We start from the raw sequence: 20,028 nt of genomic DNA, 5'->3' as shown, positions 1-20,028 counted from the left end.
GGGAAGCGTCTCTGCAGATTTTTCCTTCGCCTACCCTACCTCTGCTCTGCAGACACGCAGTCACGTTGCACGTGTGTGTAGCGCCAGGTGGACGCCCACCTGCCCTGTATGCTCATCCCGCCAGGGTCCAAAATCTCACTCCCTCGCCTCCTGCAAGACTTGGATGAAACTTCCTTCCTAAGGAGCTGAGCTGACCCCTCCAAGAAAGCTTCCCCCCTCACCCCCAACCTCTACACAGCTCCAGGGGAGACTGCTGGGCATGCATTTTAAGGATGCTTTTTTTTGCCCCGTGAATACAGAGTTGAATTTGTGTTTGGATCATGGCTTTGCTGGTGCCTTGAAATTTGTCATTTTTTTAATTAGGCCATTAACGATTTTTTTAATATAAATTTATTTATTTATTTATTGGCTGCCTTGGGTCTTTGTGGCTGTGCACGGGCTTTGTCTAGTTGCAGGGAGCAGGGGCTACTCTTCGCTGTGGTGCACGGGGTCCTCACTGCGGTGGCTTCTCTTGTTGTGGAGCACGGGCTCTAGGTGCGCGGGCTCCATGGTTGTGGCACGCAGGCTTAGTTGCACCGCAGCATGTGGGATCTTCCCGGAGCAGGGATGGAGCCCGTGTCCCCTGCGTTGGCAGGTGGATGCTTAACCCCTGCGCCACCAAGGAAGCCCATGGTTCTTTCTTTGAGCTGCACGTAAATCCTCGCTGCTTACTGACTGTGTGTTCTCTCTCTGTCCACAGAGCCCACCAAAAAGCCAAGCTCAGGTGAGTGACAACCTAACTGCACAGAAACGAGGATACGCCCCTGAGCTGGTGCTTTCGAAGGTGTTTGTAGGGTCTTGCAGTGTGTGACAGAGGGGCAGGTGTCTCAAGCGAACCCTAGTCCTTGGGGAACTGGACATCAAAATCACAGTGAGACGTCATTCCTACTGGGATGGCTAGACTCAAAATATGGACAATAACACGTGTTGGCAAGGGTGTGGAGACATTGGCACGTTTGTGTGTTGCTGGTGGGGATGGAAAATGGTGCAGCCTCAGTAGAAGACAGTCTGGCAGTTCCTTGGGAAGAGTTTCCCTAGACCCAGCAGTTCTGCTTCTGGGAATAGACCCAGAAGAAATTAAAACGAGGATTCCAAGAGAAATACACACACTTAGGTTTATCGTGTATAATTCCTACATCAGTTCAGAAGAGAAAAATTAAGAATAAAGTTGGTTAAAAGAATAATAACATTGATTGAAGGAAGAATGAACTTGATTAACTCAACAGAGAAAAATGAAAAGTGAAGTAAGCTTGATTAACTACCTAGAGGTCAGGAAATTTTTAAAAAAGGAACCATAAAATAGTAGGAGCAATGTACCATTAATTACTGTAGATGTAAAATGATTTAATGCTTATGTGAAAAGACGGGGTGAGATAAAGCACTTTAAAATCACTTATGTGCTATTAAACAAGGTGAAGATAAATGTTTGGGAAAAGATTGTGAGACAAATACTAATCAGAAGAAAAATGACATCACGTAGCAATGTCAGACAAAATACTCTGCAAAGAATAAGCAGTTAGTTTTGTTTTTTGCTGTTTTTTTATGTCCAATAGAGATGCTAGACAGTTAGTGCTGTAAGTGTGTATATGTAGTTTTTTCTTTAAGTTCTGAATATTGAGGTTCTATGTACTTCTAATGGCTAAATGATTTTCACTGGGTCAATCATAACCTATACTCCATGAACAGCAATATCGAAAAACAATGTAAAGTCTACAGTCGCACTGATATTCTTGTTGTATAGGCTGCTTCTAACGGAAGGACTTTTTCCTATTCTAAACAAGCAATGTCGTTTCGCCCACAGGTATCTACCCAAAGCCGAGGCCCCCCTACCAACCACAGCCTGGAAATCCTGACAACAGTGGAAGTAAGAATCTTCATTCATTTCCAGACAAGTTTGATGAAACATGCCTCTTTTTTTTTAGCTATGAGTTTTCATCTGACTGCTTCTGAAGTTAGAACCAGCTCAGAATTAACCGGGGGAGCAGGTCGCATTATTTTATCTCCTTGTTGCTCAGACACTTGGAGAAGAGTGTGCGTTTTTGGACATTGTGCATTATTGTGACAAATTTTTTTGTTTTGTTTTTTTTTAAAGATTTATTTATTTATTTTTATTTTTGGCTGTGTTGGGTCTTTGTTGCCGCGCATGGGCTTTCTCTAGTTGCAGCGAGTCGGGGCTGCTCTTCATTGTGGTGCGCGGGCTTCTCATTGCGTTGCTTCTCTTGTTGCAGAGCACGGGCTCTAGGCACGCGGGCTTCAGCAGTTGCGGCACGTGGGCTCAGTAGTTATGGCTCACGGGCTCTAGAGCACAGGCTCAGTAGTTGTGGCGCACGGCCTTAGTTGCTCCGAGGCATGTGGGATCTTCACAGAGCAGGAATGGAACCCGTGTCCCCTGCTTTGGCAGGCAGGTTCTCAACCACTGTGCCCCCAGGGATGTCCCTGTGACAGAGTTTCAATCAGGCTGGAGGACAAGTCTTTTTGTCCGTGGTTTCCAATAACTTCCCGTGTGAGAAAGCCCACCTGCTCTGTGCGTTTTATGTCAGTTATCCTCAGTTTCTTCACTGTTTTAAAAACTTGGCAGGCTCTGCCCGTATAGATCTGTTTTGTTTTGTTTTTTAAAAGGCAGGAGGGTATTAGCCAATAGCCCATAAAGCCCTCAGCAACTCAACAACCCTGAAGACCTAAAGCCTGACCAGGCAGAGGTGACCGGTGACACTGTCCAAGTTGACGACTTCTGGAAGCTTGTTGTGGTTTGGAATGGGTGGGATTCATCTCCTTGGCGGTGGTGGCGGTGGTGGGAGGGTTGTTACAAAAGTAAGGAGTAAGTTTGTATGAAGCTGTTACCTAACTGGAAAGCAACACAGGATCCTAGCTGTGTTAGTTAAGAGAAGGTTAAGTCACTACTCCGTCATCCTTGATACCGAAACTCAGCCTGTGTGCACCGGTGCCAAATTGAATCTTGGAGACAGAGTTGTGGTTTTTTGATTTTTTTTTTTTTTAGCTCTTTATTGGAGTAGAATAGCTTTACACTGTTGTGCCAGTTTCTGCTGTACAGCAAAGTGAATCAGCTGTATGTGTACATATATCCCCACATCTCCTCCCACCCACGACTCCCTCCCACCCTCCCCATCCCAGCCCTCTAGGTCATCACCCATCATCGAGCGGATTCTGAGACAGGGTTGTAGGTGGAGTAGGAAATAGCTTTATTGCTTTGCCGCGCAGAGGGGGCCACCGCGCCCGCTATTGCCCTCAAGACTGTGTGTGGCGACCTGGGGGTGGGGTGGGAGTTGGTGAATTTTACCGCAGTGGTTCAAGGGTGGGGCGTGCTGATAAGGACCAGGGTGCCTGCAGGGCCTGCGATCCTTTAATCTAGAGCCCACCTGGGCTCAGGTGGTCTCCTGGTAGGCTTCCGTGGTTCTCCAGGTTGTGGACGTGTGACCTTCTCTCTGGAATGAGGAATGCTTCATCAAGGAGTTAACTTCTCCCACCTGGAGGGGGTTTCAGTCTCTGCAAAACGGCTCAAAGATATTGTCCTGTCTCTCCCTGGAGGGGCAACCAGGACCTGCCCAGAGGCGGCACTATTGTTTCCTGACTGCTCCTCCCTTGTCTCTGCATCCCCTCCCTGCCCTAAATAGCACCTGTTTGAACCTGCCCGGTTGGACGTCAGGGAAGGTCAAGGAGGCCAGATGAAGCCTGTTTCCTGGAATCAACAAGTGGGGGAACCCAGAAAGGCTTTTGTGCCTGGGAGTCCCCCAGGGTCCTACTTGGGTTCATTCTCTTTTTTTTTTTTTCCCTCCAAGATCCCAGATCCCTCAACTCCTTTCTTGTAAACATTCCTCGCAGCCTTTTCAACAAACTATTCTGCGAAGGAGTGCTGTTGCTCTACAAGGTGGCGATGGAAACCCCCTCGGGGAGTGTTTCTTGCTGCACTCTATTTGGGGAACGTGGGTCAAACATATTCCCTTGGGATTCCCTCCTGCGGTCTCCAGAGAATGTGAGGCGCGGGTCACCCTGTAGGTTGACTCACCAGAACCAGCATCCGCCCCAGGGTGTGTGTGGGTGGGTAGGAGGGGCAAGCCTCAGGCTTGGGAGGGGACCCTCTGTGACTCACGTGTCCAGCAGCTTGACACATCACCAGCAGCTGACACATTACGAAACAGAGGAAGGTTGCTTTGTTGCCTTTGTTTTCCAGCTTTGCTAAAACCCAAAGGGACTTCCTAGGTGGTGCAGTGGTTAGGAATCCGCCTGCCGGTGCAGGGGACACGGGTTCCATCCCTGGTCCGGGAAGATCCCACATGCCACGGGGCAACTGAGCCGGTGCGCCACAACGACTGAGCCTGCACTCTAGAGCCCGTGAGCCACAACGACTGAGCCTGCATGCTGCAACTAGTGAAGCCCACGTGCCTAGAGGCCGTGCTCCGAAGCAGGAGAAGCCACCAAAATAAGGAGCCCATGCACCACATTGAAGAGTAGCCCCCGCTCGCCGCAACTAGAGAAAGCCCATGCGCAGCAACAAAGACCCAATGCAGCCAGTCGATCATTAAATAAATTTATAACAAACAAACAACAATTACCTTGAAAACAAAACAAAACAAAAACCAGTGGCGAGATGGCTTTAAAATGGCAGCCCCTGGAAAAAATGAATTTCTATCTGATATGAGTCATGTGGCTTTTGGTATCAGCCTGACCGTCCCTTAGATGCTACTTCTGCCGATGCGTTATTGTTTATTGGGGAGCACGTCTTCAGTAAGAGTTTCTGGAACACTCAGACTCAGTGAATGTTTTCTTCCGAATCTGTTTGGGATGATTCTTAATGAAACGATAAAACATGTAAAACAAACAAACAGAAAAACCGAAAGCACACAGAGAAGCACCAAACTGGATGGACACAGCACGAGAAGAGGGAAAGGAGCTTGGTGAGAACTTAATTGTGCAAACAGCAATCCAGGAGCAGAAGGTCTCCTTAAATTTCGTGCTCGGCCCAGGCTCGCTCTGTTCCTGTATGTGCCTCTTGAGAGGAAACATGAGTCATTGAAGGCAGTGGTGAGCAGTCCCTTGAATATGGGCTGTTCTGGAACATTCTGTTGTGCAAGAAAGGCCCTGCAGGTGGCCTGCTAGATCCTGGCAGCGGAAATGTCTTGTGCCATGCCAAGACTCTGGGGCAGGAAGCTTGCGCTGAGCTCGAAGGACAGATGAGGGTATTTGTGACTAAAGTTAAGAAACTCCAATGAACTGACGTCCCTGGTGGCGCAGTGGTTAAGAATCCTCCTGCCAGTGCAGGGGACACAGGTTTGAGCCCTGGTCCGGGAAGATCCCACATGCCACGGAGCAGTGAAGCCTGTGCACCACAACGACTGAGCCTGCGCTCTAGAGCCCGTGAGCCACAACTGCTGAGCCCGCGTGCTGCAACTACTGAAGCCTGTGTGCCTAGAGCCCGTGCTCTGCAACAAGAGAAGCCACCACAATAAGAAGCCCACACACCGCCATGAAGAGTAGACCCCGCTCACCACAACTAGAGAAAGCCCGTGGGCAACAATGAAGACCCAACACAGCAAAAAAAAAAAAAAAAAAAGGAAACTCCAGTGAGGGAATGTATACACACATAGCAGGGAGGGTTACATGCCATCAAAAACACGAGATGCTTTTGCCCTAACATTGATGACGGACTTTTGCAAACTAGCGTCTGTGATAACCCTAAACATCAGAACATTCACAGTGCAGTGTCCGCCGTACTCATGTCCGGAATCCGTGAGACGCTCGCTTTAAGAATCAGGTGGGAGGCAGAACTAGAGACACAGACGTAGAGAACAAATGTATGGACACCAAGAGGGGGAAGGGGGAGAGGGCTTGGGGTGGGATGAATTGGAAGATTGGGATTGCCATATATACATTACTAATAAGAAAGGAAATATCAAATCGGACCCTTTAAATATATGCAGTTTATTGGATGTCAATTGTACCGCAATAAAAGTTCTTAAAGAAAGAAAAAAAAGAATCGGGTGAGGAGGTTCTAGGCACTGAGATCAATGTGGCTTTTAAAGCTTTATGCTCAGAGATTTTGAGTACCAGAGGTTCCGTGAACACGATAAACAGGAAATATAAATAAGCCGGGATGTCATTCTGTATTTCGGTCTTTTGTGTGGTGTGGATGGTTCATTGCTGGAAGATGCCGTTCTTTTCCTAAAATCACCTTGGTGTCTTCCAACAGATATCTACCCACGGCCGAAGCCGCCCCCTCCGCGCCCGCAGCCGCACCCACAGCCTGGGAGCTACGACAACAGTGGAGGTGAGTCCTGAGTATTGACATGTCTTCCCGAAGCGCTGGGAGGGAAGGCAACGGACCATCTTGGAATTCTGTCCTCGACGGTGAAACACGCGTTGCGTTTGAAATATGCAGAAGTTCTTTAACAAGGAGCCCACCTGCCCGTACCAATCCCTCTGTCGACGGGGGATGCGTTTTGTTTTGGTTTGGGCTGAAAAAAAATGCAACCCATCCCAGAGACATCTCCTATCCTTATGAAGGAAGGGGGTTCCCTTTGTCTTGGGTTTCTCTGTTTCTGTTTGGGTGTTCTGTTGAGTTTTGCTTCGCTTGTCAAGAGCCACTGGGGGCCACGTTGCCTGAGTTCCTGCCGCAGGTCGAGTGAGGTGTTGGGAGGACCACTCGGGAAGGGATGCTGGCCCGTGGTGGTGGGAGAATCGCCACGAGAATTCCAGGGCTTGGGCAGACACGTGTGCCGACAGACGGGTGCTGGGGAAAGCTCAGCTCTACGGGGTATCCTCATTTCCAGCTGGTTTGGCGATGATGTGGAAACTGCTCCCGTTGCTGATTCTCTCGAGATATTGTTCCAACGTCGAATTCCTAGGGTGCAAAGCACCCTTGGTTACGCCCAACTGGGCACCCTCCAGAGAGATCCAAGCACCGTTTCTTCCCTGCAGGTTTCAGCTTGGGGGTGCAGCTCTGTCTCCAAGACCCAACCTCCAGGTCCTAAACCGTGATCCTTTCTCCACCTGCCTTTGCCGGGGCCGCAGCAGGAGATCCCGTGATACTTTGTAGCATGCAATCGCAGGGTGCTGCTGTGGTTATTTCCCTGAGTTAGGATGAAAACTACACACTCAGGGGCAGGGATTTTTTTTCTTTTTCTTTTAATTGGCTGCATTGAGTCCTTTTTGCTACGCTGGGCTTTCTCTAGTTGCAGTGAGTGGGGGCCACTCTTTGTTGCTGTGCGTGGGCTTCTCATTGCTGTGTCTTCTCTCATTGCAGGGCACGGGGTCTAGGTGTACAGGCTTCAGTAGTTGTACCACATGGGCTCAATAGTTGTGGCTCGTGGGTTCTAGAGCGCAGGCTGAGTAGTTGTGGCGCACGGGCTTAGTTGCCCTGCGGCATGTGGGATCTTCCCAGAGCAGGGCTTGAACCTGTGTCCCCTGCATTGGCAGGCGGATTTGTAACCACTGAGCCAACTGGAAAGTCCCAGGGGCAGGGATTTTTGCCCTTCCTCCACGGATGCATCCCCAGAGCTGGAAGAAAGGCGTCGCACATAGTAGGTCTGGTAAAGATCAGTTTTGTGAGCAGTGCATTAGCCAGTTTTGGCAACGGAGGACTCACCCCGAAACCCCTTCATCAGGACACATACCCTCCACTGTGCTGTTGGCTTGGAAGGTCTGAAATCCCTGCCCCCAAAAAGGTTCTGCTGTTTGATTGACAGTGTCCGGCAAGATGTTCCCAAAGGGTCCTCACAAGGCTGTCCTCTGCTCAGAGATGTTTCAGGAGAAACCCTATTGTTATTATCACTATTAGTACTAATTATTATTGGCCATGCATCATGTGGGATCTTAGTTCCCCAACCAGGGATGGAACCTGCGTTCCCTGCATTGGAAGGCGGATTCTTAACCACCAGGGAAGTCCCTGGAAGCACAGAGTCTTGACCCCTGGACCACCAGGAAAGCCCCGAGACACCCCTTAAAACAAAATAGATCCCTTGAGCCCTCCAGAGGCTTCATCTGATCTTCACATAGATGCTACCATCCTCTGCTTCACACGTGTATCACATGGCAGGACATACAATGGACACCCCTTCTTTGGGGCTCCCCACAGCTCTAGGAAGGCTTTGCCGAGGGAATGATCCTTGCTGAGAGAAAGCAGAAAGCCCCCTACCTGCCTTCCGCGTGTTACACTTTTAATAACCCCCCAGCAGCACGATTTATACCGCGGAGGGAGGGCCGCGTCTCCCTGTGGGTTTCTTGGAGACAGACAAAGACTGAATCGTTTCTGCAGGGAGCGGACTGGGAGAGGAAAGACAGGTGTAATTAAGGGTCTCACACATCATGAGGAAATCCCCTCGGATCTCATGGGGGCCCCGAGTAGCTGCGCCTTCAACATGTTTTCCCAGGCCAGAGGGGCATTTGAACTCCGAGCGGGAAGAGAAGGAGACCTGGGGACGTCAGGCTTGCAAAGCGGGGCTGGTGGGTGAAGGAGCGCGCTTTCGCCGGGTGGACCCTCAGGGCAGTAGGAGCGTCTTCGCTCACGGGTGCATCTTTGGGGGCCATCTCGGTGGCTCTTGGGGAGGAAACACGTAGATTTCAGGTACCCAGCAACACCAAGCACCCTCCGTAGGGAGGAACATCCTCCCTTTCTAATTTGCACGTCCAGCCCCAGATTCTCCCAGCCTCCCACCCCCGGCCCTGGGGGGCTTCCCCTGTTTTCCTTTCCGTCTGCATCTTGCACCTTTGAACTTGGCTGTGGGCATCTGGAAGCTATCAGCAGACGGCACGGCTCAGACCTGAGGATTGGGATCCCCCCCGCGTTTGCGGGATGCGGGTGGAGTTGGGCTGGGGAAGGGAGGGGCTCAGGGGGGTAGCTTGTGGCAAACAGGAGCTCGGAGGATGACAGCTTCGTATCTGGCTTCACAGTCGTCGTCAGCAAGATTTCTGATCGTAATTCACAGTATCGCCATCTGCATCCTCTTCATAAATCTTGCTTGAGGCAGAGGCGTGGAGGCAGCAGGCTGGGGTCCCCAGAGAAGGGTCCTGCAGGAGGGAGTTTGCTGTCATCTGTCATCTGCAGCTACCGCTCCCCACTCTTCCCTGGAACCAGGCCTGGATGCCCCAGGGCGGCGAGAGGGGACAGACCCAGACCCGTGCCCCACGCTCCCGGCTGGGACATCAAGCCTGTGCAGGGAGTAGGCTCTGGCCCCCGGGGCCCGGTCCGCCGTGCCGGCTGTCCAGGGGGGCTGCAGTCGGCAGCCCAGGTGGGCAAGAGGGACAGGACAGCACCCCTGGCAGGTTTGTACCCGCCCGCCTGGACCTCTTTTGAGGATGCCAGCTTAGCGTGCAGTGAGGAATTCCAAAGCATTTCATTGCGCCAAATGCCGAGAACCACCTGGACCGTGCGGGCCACGCAAGCCGAGGGGGCAGAGGAACACATGGACGGTATGGAAGCCGGGTGGGGGGAGCGTGTTAGTGGGGGAAGGAGGCCTGGGGGTCCCAGGGATGAAAAGCCAGGCTTCTTCCCTCCCCTCCGCTGGCCAGCAATTCCTTCTACACCCTGAAGTCAGGGGGGTTCTGTCTGACCTAGGGCCCTGCCCAGGCTCCCGGGTCTCCCGCATGCGGTCTGCAGGCAGGAGTCACAGCCTCCCGGACCCCCGGCGTCTGGTCTGCGGGGTCCCCAGGTTCCTGGAGAGGGGCCCGCGGGGTGGGAACCCCCCTGCCTGGAGGCGGCCCATGCGCCCCTAAGACGCACGGGCTGGGCGTGCAGAGGGCTCCCCGGAGAGCAGGCTGCCATGGCCCTGTGCTCTGTCCGCAGGTTTCCTGAGCGACAGGGACCTGGATGACGGCCGCTACCCGCCCAGGCCCAGGCCGCCCGCAGGTGCGTGGGGGCTTCTGTGATCTGCGACCTCGCGTGGAAGGTGGCAGGCGGGCTGTCCCCTCCAGCCCCACATCTGCGGCGGGGGCGGGGGTGTCCCTGCTTCTCTTCCCTGGGGAGGTTTGTGAGGTGGACCAAACTGGCCAGGGGACAGATGTCGTTTGGACGTGGGGGTCGTCTCCAAGTAAACGTGTGTGTGTGTATGTGTCCTTTGCCTTTGTACAGACATTCCTCTGCACGCATGCTTACATACGAGCCTTCATGCTGTGTGTGTGTGTGTACCCTCCTGTCTTTACGCAGACGCTGTGTCTATACCTACCTTTACAGATGCAGCTCTCTCTCTGGGCATCTTTCCTGAAAGGTCTTTTTATTGGGATACAGTTGACACGTAACATTATGTGAGTGTAAGGGGTGCAGTGCGGAGATTTGATGCACTTATACCTGGAAGTGTGATCACTTGTGTCGCCTCAGAGAGTACCTCTGTCTTGTTACATAATTACCATTTCTTTTCTTTCTTTTTTTGTGAAGGGAATAATTAAAGAGCTAGTCTCCTCTGTACATCTTTATATTTGTGTATATATACATTTCTTATCTCCTGATATAAGTATATATATTTATGTGCGTGTTTACATATACACACACACATAGATATATACCTATCTCTCTCTATATATAGATATCTTGATATATATGTACCTTTATACATGTATACATACCTGTGTATATATGCACCTTTATACATATATACACATATACATCCTTAAAGATATATACCTCTATGTGTACGTTTCTATGCATACCTTTGTGTGTGTGTGTGTGTGTGTGTGTGTGTATATATACACTGGTACATATACACACAGCTTCCACTGTGTTTGTGTATATATACTATTCTGTGTGTAAATACACTTTTTTAAAATTTTAAAACATTTTTTAATTTTAACTTTTTAAAATTAAATTAAAAATTTTTTTAATTTAATTCTTTAAGAGGTTTCAATTCTTTTTTAATTTAAAAAACACGAGAAAAATTTTATAAAATTATGTGTATACCTTTATATATGTATGTATATATGTGTGTATATAGCTTCATATGGGTACAGATGTATGTACCTTTACATATGTGTAGATACATCTTTGTATGTGTATAGGTATTTTTATATATGTATATATTTATATAGGTGTGTGTATTTAGGTGAGCGTGTATCAATACCTTTATATCCTTACACATGTATATCTGTATATATGTATGGATATATATCTTTATATGTTTATATACCTTTCTATAGACAAGTTTGTGTATATATATACATATATATGTGTATATATATATACAAACTGTGTGTATATATACACATATAAACTTCTGTATGTATGTGTGTATATATATACATAACATCATGTATGAATGTATCTATATTGTATATATATATCTTTATATATACACATGTATATATGAAACTTTTAGGGTAAAGTGTTCTCTGTAGTTGGAGTGTGAGCAGCTGCATAGTCTTCCCTGTGTACGAGCACGTGCGGGCCGTGTTCATGCCCAGGGGAGAGATGCTCGCAGTGCCGGGCTCCAGAGGGTCACCTGCGGAGCTGTGTTTTCCAGCAGGCGAGCTTTCTTGTGTCTTTCGTCCTGAGATTTCCTTTGAGAAGAGTTCGGAGACTCGACCCCGATACCTTGCACAGGGGGAGTATTTTGTTGTCCGGACAAGCACGTTGCATCCAGCCGTCTTTTCCGTGACGTTTAAAGGCCATCAGTACGTAGCTGTGTCCTCAAGGTTATTACAGTAACCATCAGAGAAAACTAAAAGTGAGAGTCTGCCGAGACCAGCTCGGCGACTTGGGGCGAGTGACGGGTGCCGCAAGCTTAAAGAAACACAGACACAGATTTAAGAGAAAGATGGGACCGGGGGACTCAAGACCTCTAGGATCAAAAGCCCCGCTGCTTCATCCCACGTTGTTTTCATTGAGCTCTTGGCATTCCAGAAGCAAGATAGCAAAATGTTCTCACACTCCCAGTTTCGTCCTGCAGTCAAGGTTTTACTTTGAAATAACCAAACAAAGGCCTCATATAATTGGGGGCAGTGATGTTTTGCAAGAACAGCAGAAGGAGGGCAGCTGCTATCGGCCAGGTCTCTGTTTGCCACCCGGGTCCCGATCTGAGCTGGGCGTGGGAAGCAACGTAGCCCTGGGGGCAGGAGGCCTCTCTCAGAAGGAGTAAGGGTCTGTGCCCCACCCCTGCTGGCCCGTCTGCGACGGTGCCTGTCTTAGGTTGTTCCTCCCCTGAGGAATCGTACCCGTCTCTGGCTAACCAGCCATCCTCCGGGGCCAAACAGGGTGATGTGAGGTGTGCAAGTGAGGAAGGGGCTGCGCCCCCAGGGAGGGTCCGTCTTCTGTGTCCACGGTAGCCTGTGCCCCCGTGGCCTCCACGCCCAGCACCCTCAGCTCCTCCGCGGCACAAGCAGGACGTCCTGCATCCAGTCGCTTGGCCCACATACTTTTAATTACTTTTAGGAACATTTTCAAGGTTTCAGAAAGGCTTCTGAATGTTTTCCCACAAGAGTCTCTAATAAAGAACATTTCTGGTCGGTATTGGCTGTTGCACCCCATCCGCCTTCTCAGGGAGGCGTCTCAGTACCTGGGTCCCTGCAGGGAGGGGGAGGAGCCTGCATGAATTCAGAGCCCTGGTTGCGGGGGGTGGGGCGCATGTGTGCGCTGAAGGCACAGAATTTTCTTTTGTTTTTTAGTTTTTAAAAAAATTGTATGAGACGTTATTAACCTAATTTCCTAGGTTAATTAGGTAGATGTGATGTTTTTCCCAGCTCTTTATTGGAGTATAATTGCTTTACACTGTTGTGCTCGTTTCTGCTGTACACCACAGGGAGTCAGCTGTATGTGTACATACATCCCCATCTCCCCTCCCTCTTGAGCCTCCCTCCCTCCCTCCCCGTCCCACCCCTCTAGGTCATCACCCATCATCGCGCGGATCTCCCCGTGCTCTGCAGCAGCTTCCCACTAGCCATCTGTGTTACATTTGGTCGTGTGTATATGTCTGTGCTACTCTCTCACTACGTCCCAGCTTCTCCTCCCTCCCTCCCCTGCCGGTGTCCTCAAGTCCGTTCTCTACGTGTGCATCTCTATTCCTGCCCTGCCACTGGGTTCACTGGTACCATTTTTTTAGATTCCATATATATGAGTTAGCATACAGTGTTTTTCTCTTTCTGACTTACTTCGCTCTGTACGACAGACTCTAGGTCCATCCACCTCACTACAGATAACTCAATTTCGTTCCTTTTCATGGCTGAGTAGTATTCCACTGTATATGTAAAGGCACGGAATTTCCTAAAGGGCTCTGTGTGGTGTCCGTTTTCTGACCCAGAAGCTATGGCCTTTTGGGGGCAGGGTGGGGGGGGACGACATTCTTCTGAGCATCTCCGGTGGTCCCTGCTCTTCACCACCATGTGTGGCTGTCTTTGGGGTGAGTCTTTGGTGCTGCCTGGGCAGACGCCTGCTGGGACCCAAACTCTGTCCAGAACGTCCCCCGAATCCATCTTCTCTCCTGCAGGAGGCGGCGGCGGCGGCGGCGGCGGCGGCTCCCACCCCAGTTATGATGGCTACGGAAACACGCACGGTACACCCGGCCCTGGGGCCCATGTGGGCGGTGGGGCTGGGCTGGCATTTCCGGGGCTCCCCTAATACCTTCCTCCCGTAACAGCATCCGATACTGTCTTGGGTGTTGGGTGCCACTGTGCTGGCCTCGCTCTTCCGAACCCTTTCCGCCGACCCTCCGGCAGGCCTCGTCCTGCCATGCAGGTGCCGCCCCACATACCTTCGTCCAGGTAAAAAAGACACAGAGCGACCAGTCCAGCAGCCTCATGAGGGAGAGAACAGCCAATGAGCCGGGGAGTGTTTGTGCGGAAAGTGCGTTATACCAAGAGCGGAAGGAGACTTCTGCGGGAGCGATAAACTGGATTTGTGTCTACACCAGCTTTTCTCAAGGCCGTGGGTGGATCTTGAAATCTTCACACGGTCTCTTGTCCTGTAAGGGAGGCTTGGGGGCCAGATGTCACAGCCGGGAGAACAGAATGCATTGGATTCATGTTTCTAAATGCAGGTAGAATTGACATACAACATTCTATTGGCTTCAGGTGGGCAACATAGGAATTCGATATTTCTATATACGGTGAGATGGCCACCACCATATATCTAGTTAACATCCGTGACCTCACAGAGTTACAATTTTTTTTTACAGCGATGAAAAATTTTAAGATCTACAGTCTCAGCAACTTTTGAATAGGCAATACAGTATTATCAACCATGGTCACCATGCTGGACATTACACCCCAGGGCTTAATTACTTTTTTTTTAATATATATATTTTATTATTTATTTATTTATGTTATTTTTGGCTGCATTGGGTCTTTGTTGCTGCGCACGGGCTTTCTCTAGTTGTGGCGAGCAGGGGCTACTCTTCGTTGTGATGCGTGGGCTTCTCACTGCGGTGGCTTCTCTTGTTTCAGAGCACGGGCTCTAGGTGCCCGGGCTTCAGTAGTTGTGGCACGCAGGCCCAGTAGTTGTGGCGCACGGGCTTCGTTGCTCCGCGGCATGTGGGATCTTCCCGGGCCAGGGCTTGAACCCGTGTCCCCTGCGTTGGCAGGCGGATTCTTAACCACGGCACCCCCAGGGAAGCCCAGGACTTAATTATTTTATAACTGGAAGCTAATGCCTTTTGAGCCTCTTTACCCAGGGATCGATCTGTGGATTGACTGAAAACATCATTGTTTTCTGGGTTTGCTGTGGGTTAAGGGTTTTGAACTTGAACGAGTTGACCAACGATCTTTTTGGTTGAAACTCATTTTTGTCACTCGGGGCCCACAGCGGAGGTTGGCGGGAGGCACCACGCTGATTTCCACGTCAGGCTCTTCACAAGACCACCTGCTCCCGTGCGTGGCTGCACCCCCGAACTGGGCGAGGCTGTACGTCAGCCCTGAGCTTAGCATCGAGGGTCTGGGTCCTGCAGCAGCTGGGCCGGCACCCGGCTTCTCCCTTCTTCCTTGTGAAGAATGCAGAGGGGCCGGGGCTGCCCTCGGGCAGTGGGGAAGGGCCTGCCCAACCACCGTCTCCCCTCCTGTAACGCGGAGAAAACATTCTACGCATCTTTGTAAGGGCTGGTGCTCAAAGGCTGGGTTTCTCTGACCCCTGCTGCGTGAGTCAGCTCGGGCGGCCTTAGCAAACACCACAGACAAAGAAGCTTCAACGGCAGACATTTATTTCTCATCCCCGGAGGCTGGAATCTGAGATCCAGGCATCAGCAGGTCTGATTTCTCCTCTGTCTTTTTTCCTTTCTTTTTTGGCCGCACAGCAGGGCTTGTGGCATCTTCATTCCCGGACCAGGGATTGAACCCATGCCTTCAGCAGTGAAAGCACGATGCCCTAACCACTGGACCGCCAGGGAATTCCCAGGGCTGCTTCCTCCCGAGGCCTCTCTGCAGGGCGTGCAGACGGCCATCTCCTCCCTGTGTCCTTGCAGGGCCGTCCCTCTGTGCGTGTCTGTGTTCTGATCTCCTCTTCTTATAAGGACCCCAGTCCTATGGGATCAGGACCCACCCTAGTGACCTCATGTTCCCTTCATCCCCCCTTTAAAGACCCATCTCCAAATACAGCCCCATTCTCAGGTCCTGGGGGTCAGAACTTCAACATATCCGTTTTAGGGGGACATAATTTAGCCCATAACAACGCGTGTCCATTCAGAAGAAGCCTTTATTAAATGACCCCTCGGTATTTAAATCCTACCCACCTAGACTGTTTCGCTTCAAAGTGAACCACCTTGGCACCAAGCGTTTTGTTTTCATCTCAAATCTGTCTTTAAAAATTGCTCTCTGGGGACTTCCCTGGTGGTCCAGTGGTTAGGACTCTGCACTTTCACTGCCGGGGCACAGGTTCAGTCCGTGGTCAGGGAAATAAGATTCCACAAGTAGCGCAGTGGTTAAGAATCTGCCTGCCAATGCAGGGGACACGGGTTCCATCCCTGCTCCAGGAGGATCCCACATGCCGCGGAGCAACAAAGCCCATGTGCCACAAATACTGAGCCTGAGCTCTAGAGCCTGGGAGCCACAACTACTGAGCCCACGTGCCACAACTACTGAAGCCCATGCACCTAGAGTCCGTGCTCCACAACAAGAGAAGCCACCGCAATGAGGAGCCCGTGCACCACAGTGAAGAGTAGCCCCCGCTCTCCACAACTAGAGGAAGCCCATGTGCAGCAATGAAGACCCAACGCAGCCAACAAGTGAATAAAATAATTAACTGCTTTAAAAAAAAGAAGAAAAAAAGAAAGAAGATTCCACAAGTGGCCAACAACAACAACAAAAAATGCTGTCTGGACACAGGAAGGTGTAGAGGAATCTCCTTTCTTTCTTACAAGCTGAGATGCCTGTGTGTCGTCTGAGTTTCAGTGGGAGACGCTTCCCTGGCCTCGGGGGCCGTGCTGGGACCCGGGCTCAGGCCAGCTGCCCCTCTCGGGCTTGGGGCTGAGCGCGCCTCTGTGGCCTGGCCGCGGGGTGCGCGGGGGACGCCCTGGGGTGAGCGTGTCCCGTCCCTTGGCTCCGGGAGGAGCAGGGGGAATGCTTCTGGGACATCACGGCCTCTGCTCTGGGGGCTCCTGGCTTTCTTGGGGGCGCTTCCTTTGGAGATGTCCGGAGCAGACCCTCCTCTTCACGCGGCCTTTGTGTCCCGCAGGAGGAGGCCGCCACAGACCCGGCTCCCACGGGAGTAGTTACGGTAAAGGAGCTCTTCCTTAGATGCTGCATGAGGAGATGCTCTCTTGCTAAAGAACTAACCCGCGCGCCGGCGCCTCCGGCAGCACGTCCTGTGCCTCCCGCGTGGACGCTCCCTCACCGCCCGGGTCTCTAACCCGCGTCCCCACCGGCCACGGAAGCCGGCCAGGGGGTGTGCGTGGGATGCCAACGGACATCCCTTCCAGAACTGGAGGCCTACTTACATGTGTCCCTGCGTGTGCACGCGTGCCTCCCCATGCGTGTACGCCTGCTCTGCTTCTGGCCGCGTGCCCCGCATCTCCGTGGTGCCAGCAGCTCTTGCGAATAAACACATGACCGTGTGCTTGTCCCCTTGCAGGTGGAGATGGCTATCCCTCACACAGCAACCCCGAAGGTACGGCGCAGGTGCAGGGCGCCCCACCTTTCCCAGGAGCGAGCTCTCCACAGGGCCGTGGGATGGGGCGGGGCAGACCTATTACCGCTGCAACCCGAGGGCGTTCAGGGAGCACCTCCCGTTTCCATGCGCCTCCGGAAGCTCCTGAACACACACGTCTGTCCTTCGGGGGGGGGGGGGGTCCGTTCTGTGGGGATCAGAGGAGGAGGGCGAGGACTGTCCTCAGGCTGGGAGATGCCCCGGGGCTCTGAGAGCAGGGCTGGGGTTCTTGGACCTGCCCCTGGGCCACCGACGGTGTCCCTCTGATTGACCACGGCTGACCGGCAGCCGAGAAGGAGAGGCGAGGGCAGTCACGGCGTTCAGCCCTGGAGAAGCCCCCAGAGGGCACTGCCAGTCCCGTCACAGGGCCGGCAGGGGAGGCTGGAGTCCCAGCGGTGGGCTTTTGTCCTGTGTGGCTGGGAGGATGGAGTCCAGCGTCTTGGGGACTTGGTGTTTATATAGGGGGTGACCGTGAATCTGCCCTGCTGGCCCCGAGGCTTTGTGAAGAAGAGAGGTATTGAGGTATCTTTCCAATCCTCAGACCCAGTCCCTGTGCAGCGTCTCAGTACTGCTGTTTGCTAGGCGTGTAGGTGTTCTTGGGAAGTCCACGGATGCTTTTCTTCTCCCGGGCAGGAGGTGGGGCGGGGGGGGGTGCATCTCAGGGCAAGAACCCAGGTCTGACACACGGTCTGATGACATCCACAGCAGGGCAGAGGGACTCATCCCAGACTGGGGTGGGATGGAGGTGGATAAGACTGCCCCTGGAGGGGACCATCTCCAAGGCAGCGTCTAAAGGATGGGTGGGAGGCAGCCAGGACAGGAGAGCTAGGTGCTGTGCTAGGTCAGGCCGGGTATGCCCCCAGGAACACCAGTAATTTGTGGGGCCAGGGTGTGAAATGTGATGGGGAGGGGGCAACACTGGAGACTGGTCAGGGGACCCCATAGGCATGTCTGCATTTTATATAAGTTCAGTGGGAGAGAGCCTGCCCCTGTTTAAGCCTATGTGATGTATGGATCAGAGGGTCAGTGAAGGTCAGGGAAGTCAGCCTTAAGACCCACTTAGTTCCCAGTCTGAAGAGGCTGTTGTAGAGGCAGTGGACATTGGGACAAGAGGTCAACCTGGAGGACCACTTGGTAGTTAGCATTGACATCACGTGATTGATTTGTATGGGATGATAGAGATGAAAGAGATGTATCAGTTAGCAAAGCTGTGTAACAAAAGAGCCCCCGAAACATAGTGACTTAAAACAACCACTGTTGATTATGATTATGTGAGTCGTAATTGCGCTAAGATCAGCCCACATCCATCCAAGAGGCCAGGCCAGGCTGGGTCACAAGGCAGCTGGGCATGGTACCCAGAGAATAAAGAGAAACATGACCAGGATAAGAAGCATGATGGCTACACATCTGCCATGTTTTGTTGGCTGACAGCCCCAACTCGGAGGATGACAACTTGAACCCCACATCCCATGACACCAAATCACATTGCACAGGGTGTGCACATGGGGAGAGCAGAGTCCAGCAGGGGAAAGGGTAAGACAGCAGCATGAGGGAGGGACAGATCCCTGGATGCCGTGGTAACGCTCTTCCAAGCATCACGGGAGCTGCATTCATGGCATGGCCATTCATCCGTCACTTACGCCACACTGGGCACTTGGCCAGATCTGATGTCAGACATGGATGGTTATTTTATCTATATCTATCTATCTATCTATCTATCTATCTATCTATCTATAGTATCTGTCTATGTATTTATTTATTTTTGACTTGTTCTGGATCTTAGTTGAGGCACGCAGGCTCTTTGTTGCAGCTTTCAGGCTTCTCTCTAGTTGTGGCACACAGGCTCAGTAGTTGCTCCGAGGCATAGGGGATCTAGTTCCCCGACCAGGGATCGAACCCATGTCCCCTGCATTGGAAGGTGGATTCTTAACCACTGGGACCACCAGGGAAGTCCAGGTGGTTATATTCCATGGAAGCAATGACTTATTCTTGTAGAGAAGCATTGATTTTTGTCACATCAAATTCCCCACCTTGGATTTTGTGCAGGAAAACCTAAGCTTCCCTTAAAGCATTGATGTTCGCTATGTGGTTATGTTCAGAGCCCCAGTACACTTTGAGGGTAGGGCCATCGGGGCACTTTTTGGTTAAAAGAAAAATTTTTTTTTGCATGAGTAAACATTATATGTCCCAAAAGACACAAATTCATCCAAATACACAAATAAATGAAAGGACCTATCAAGCGTATCTTCTGTGCAAAACTGTTGGATGCCCCAGACAGATAAGAGGTGGTCCGTAAGCTCTCCTCGGTTGAACGCAGCATCACTTCCTTGGGCTTCTTGTGTGAATTCCAGCATTTTCCCATGAATGGGAGGGTGGGCCAGGGATGTGATTGCAGAGTTACTTACAATCAACCGTGTTCCCGCTGGCTGTGTTTTTCTCAGACCATCTTGCTTTTGTGGACTCCCGCAGGCAACAGGATAGCAAAAATCGTGTCTCCCATCGTGTCCGTGGTGGTGGTGGCCCTGGTGGGGGCAGCCGCCAGGTACTTCCAGTACAACAGGAGGAGGAATTGTTTCAAGACAAACGGCAAGTTTCCCTCCCAATATCATCTCCCCTGGTTGTAAAGCCTGATGCATATACGAATAAAGGTAACAAAACAGAAGCAGACTCACAGATGCAGAGAACAAACTAGTGGTGCCCAGTAGGGACAGGGAAGGGGGGAGGGGCACGATGGGACAGAGGGAGTAAGAGGCAACAACTATTATGTATAAAATAAATAAGCTACAAGGACATGTTGGACAGCTCCGGGGATAGAGCCAATATTTTATAATAACTTTAATGGAATACGATCTATAAAAATGTTGACTCACTCTGTTGCATGCGTGAAACTACCATTACACTGTACATAGACTATACTTCCATTA

General features: G+C 51.3%; 1 protein-coding gene across 7 annotated transcripts in view; it reads left to right on the top strand.

Annotated features, from left to right (window-relative positions):
• XG (Xg glycoprotein (Xg blood group)) overlaps positions 1-19,685 on the top strand; it is a 36,263-nt gene extending 16,578 nt beyond the window's left edge. For 4 of the 7 annotated variants that reach the window (XM_057717315.1, XM_057717312.1, XM_057717311.1 and 1 more), the window contains 6 exons: positions 740-763; positions 1,841-1,903; positions 6,245-6,322; positions 13,461-13,526; positions 16,634-17,065; positions 19,574-19,685. In XM_057717315.1, coding sequence (XP_057573298.1) covers positions 740-763; positions 1,841-1,903; positions 6,245-6,322; positions 13,461-13,526; positions 16,634-16,695 — 293 coding nt within the window. In that variant the 3' untranslated portion in view covers positions 16,696-17,065; positions 19,574-19,685. Of the gene's footprint in view, positions 1-739; positions 764-1,840; positions 1,904-6,244; positions 6,323-9,835; positions 9,899-13,460; positions 13,527-16,633; positions 17,066-19,573 lie in introns of all 7 variants that reach the window. The other 3 variants (XM_057717314.1, XM_057717309.1, XM_057717310.1) reach the window with 2 other exon arrangements.
• The last annotated feature ends 343 nt before the right edge of the window (positions 19,686-20,028 follow it).

Source organism: Hippopotamus amphibius, chromosome X, assembly GCF_030028045.1.
Source record: "Hippopotamus amphibius kiboko isolate mHipAmp2 chromosome X, mHipAmp2.hap2, whole genome shotgun sequence".
In the NCBI taxonomy this organism is placed as follows: Eukaryota; Metazoa; Chordata; class Mammalia; order Artiodactyla; family Hippopotamidae; genus Hippopotamus; species Hippopotamus amphibius.
Note: the sequence above shows the minus strand (reverse complement) of the source record. Positions and strands in the feature narration are given on the sequence as shown.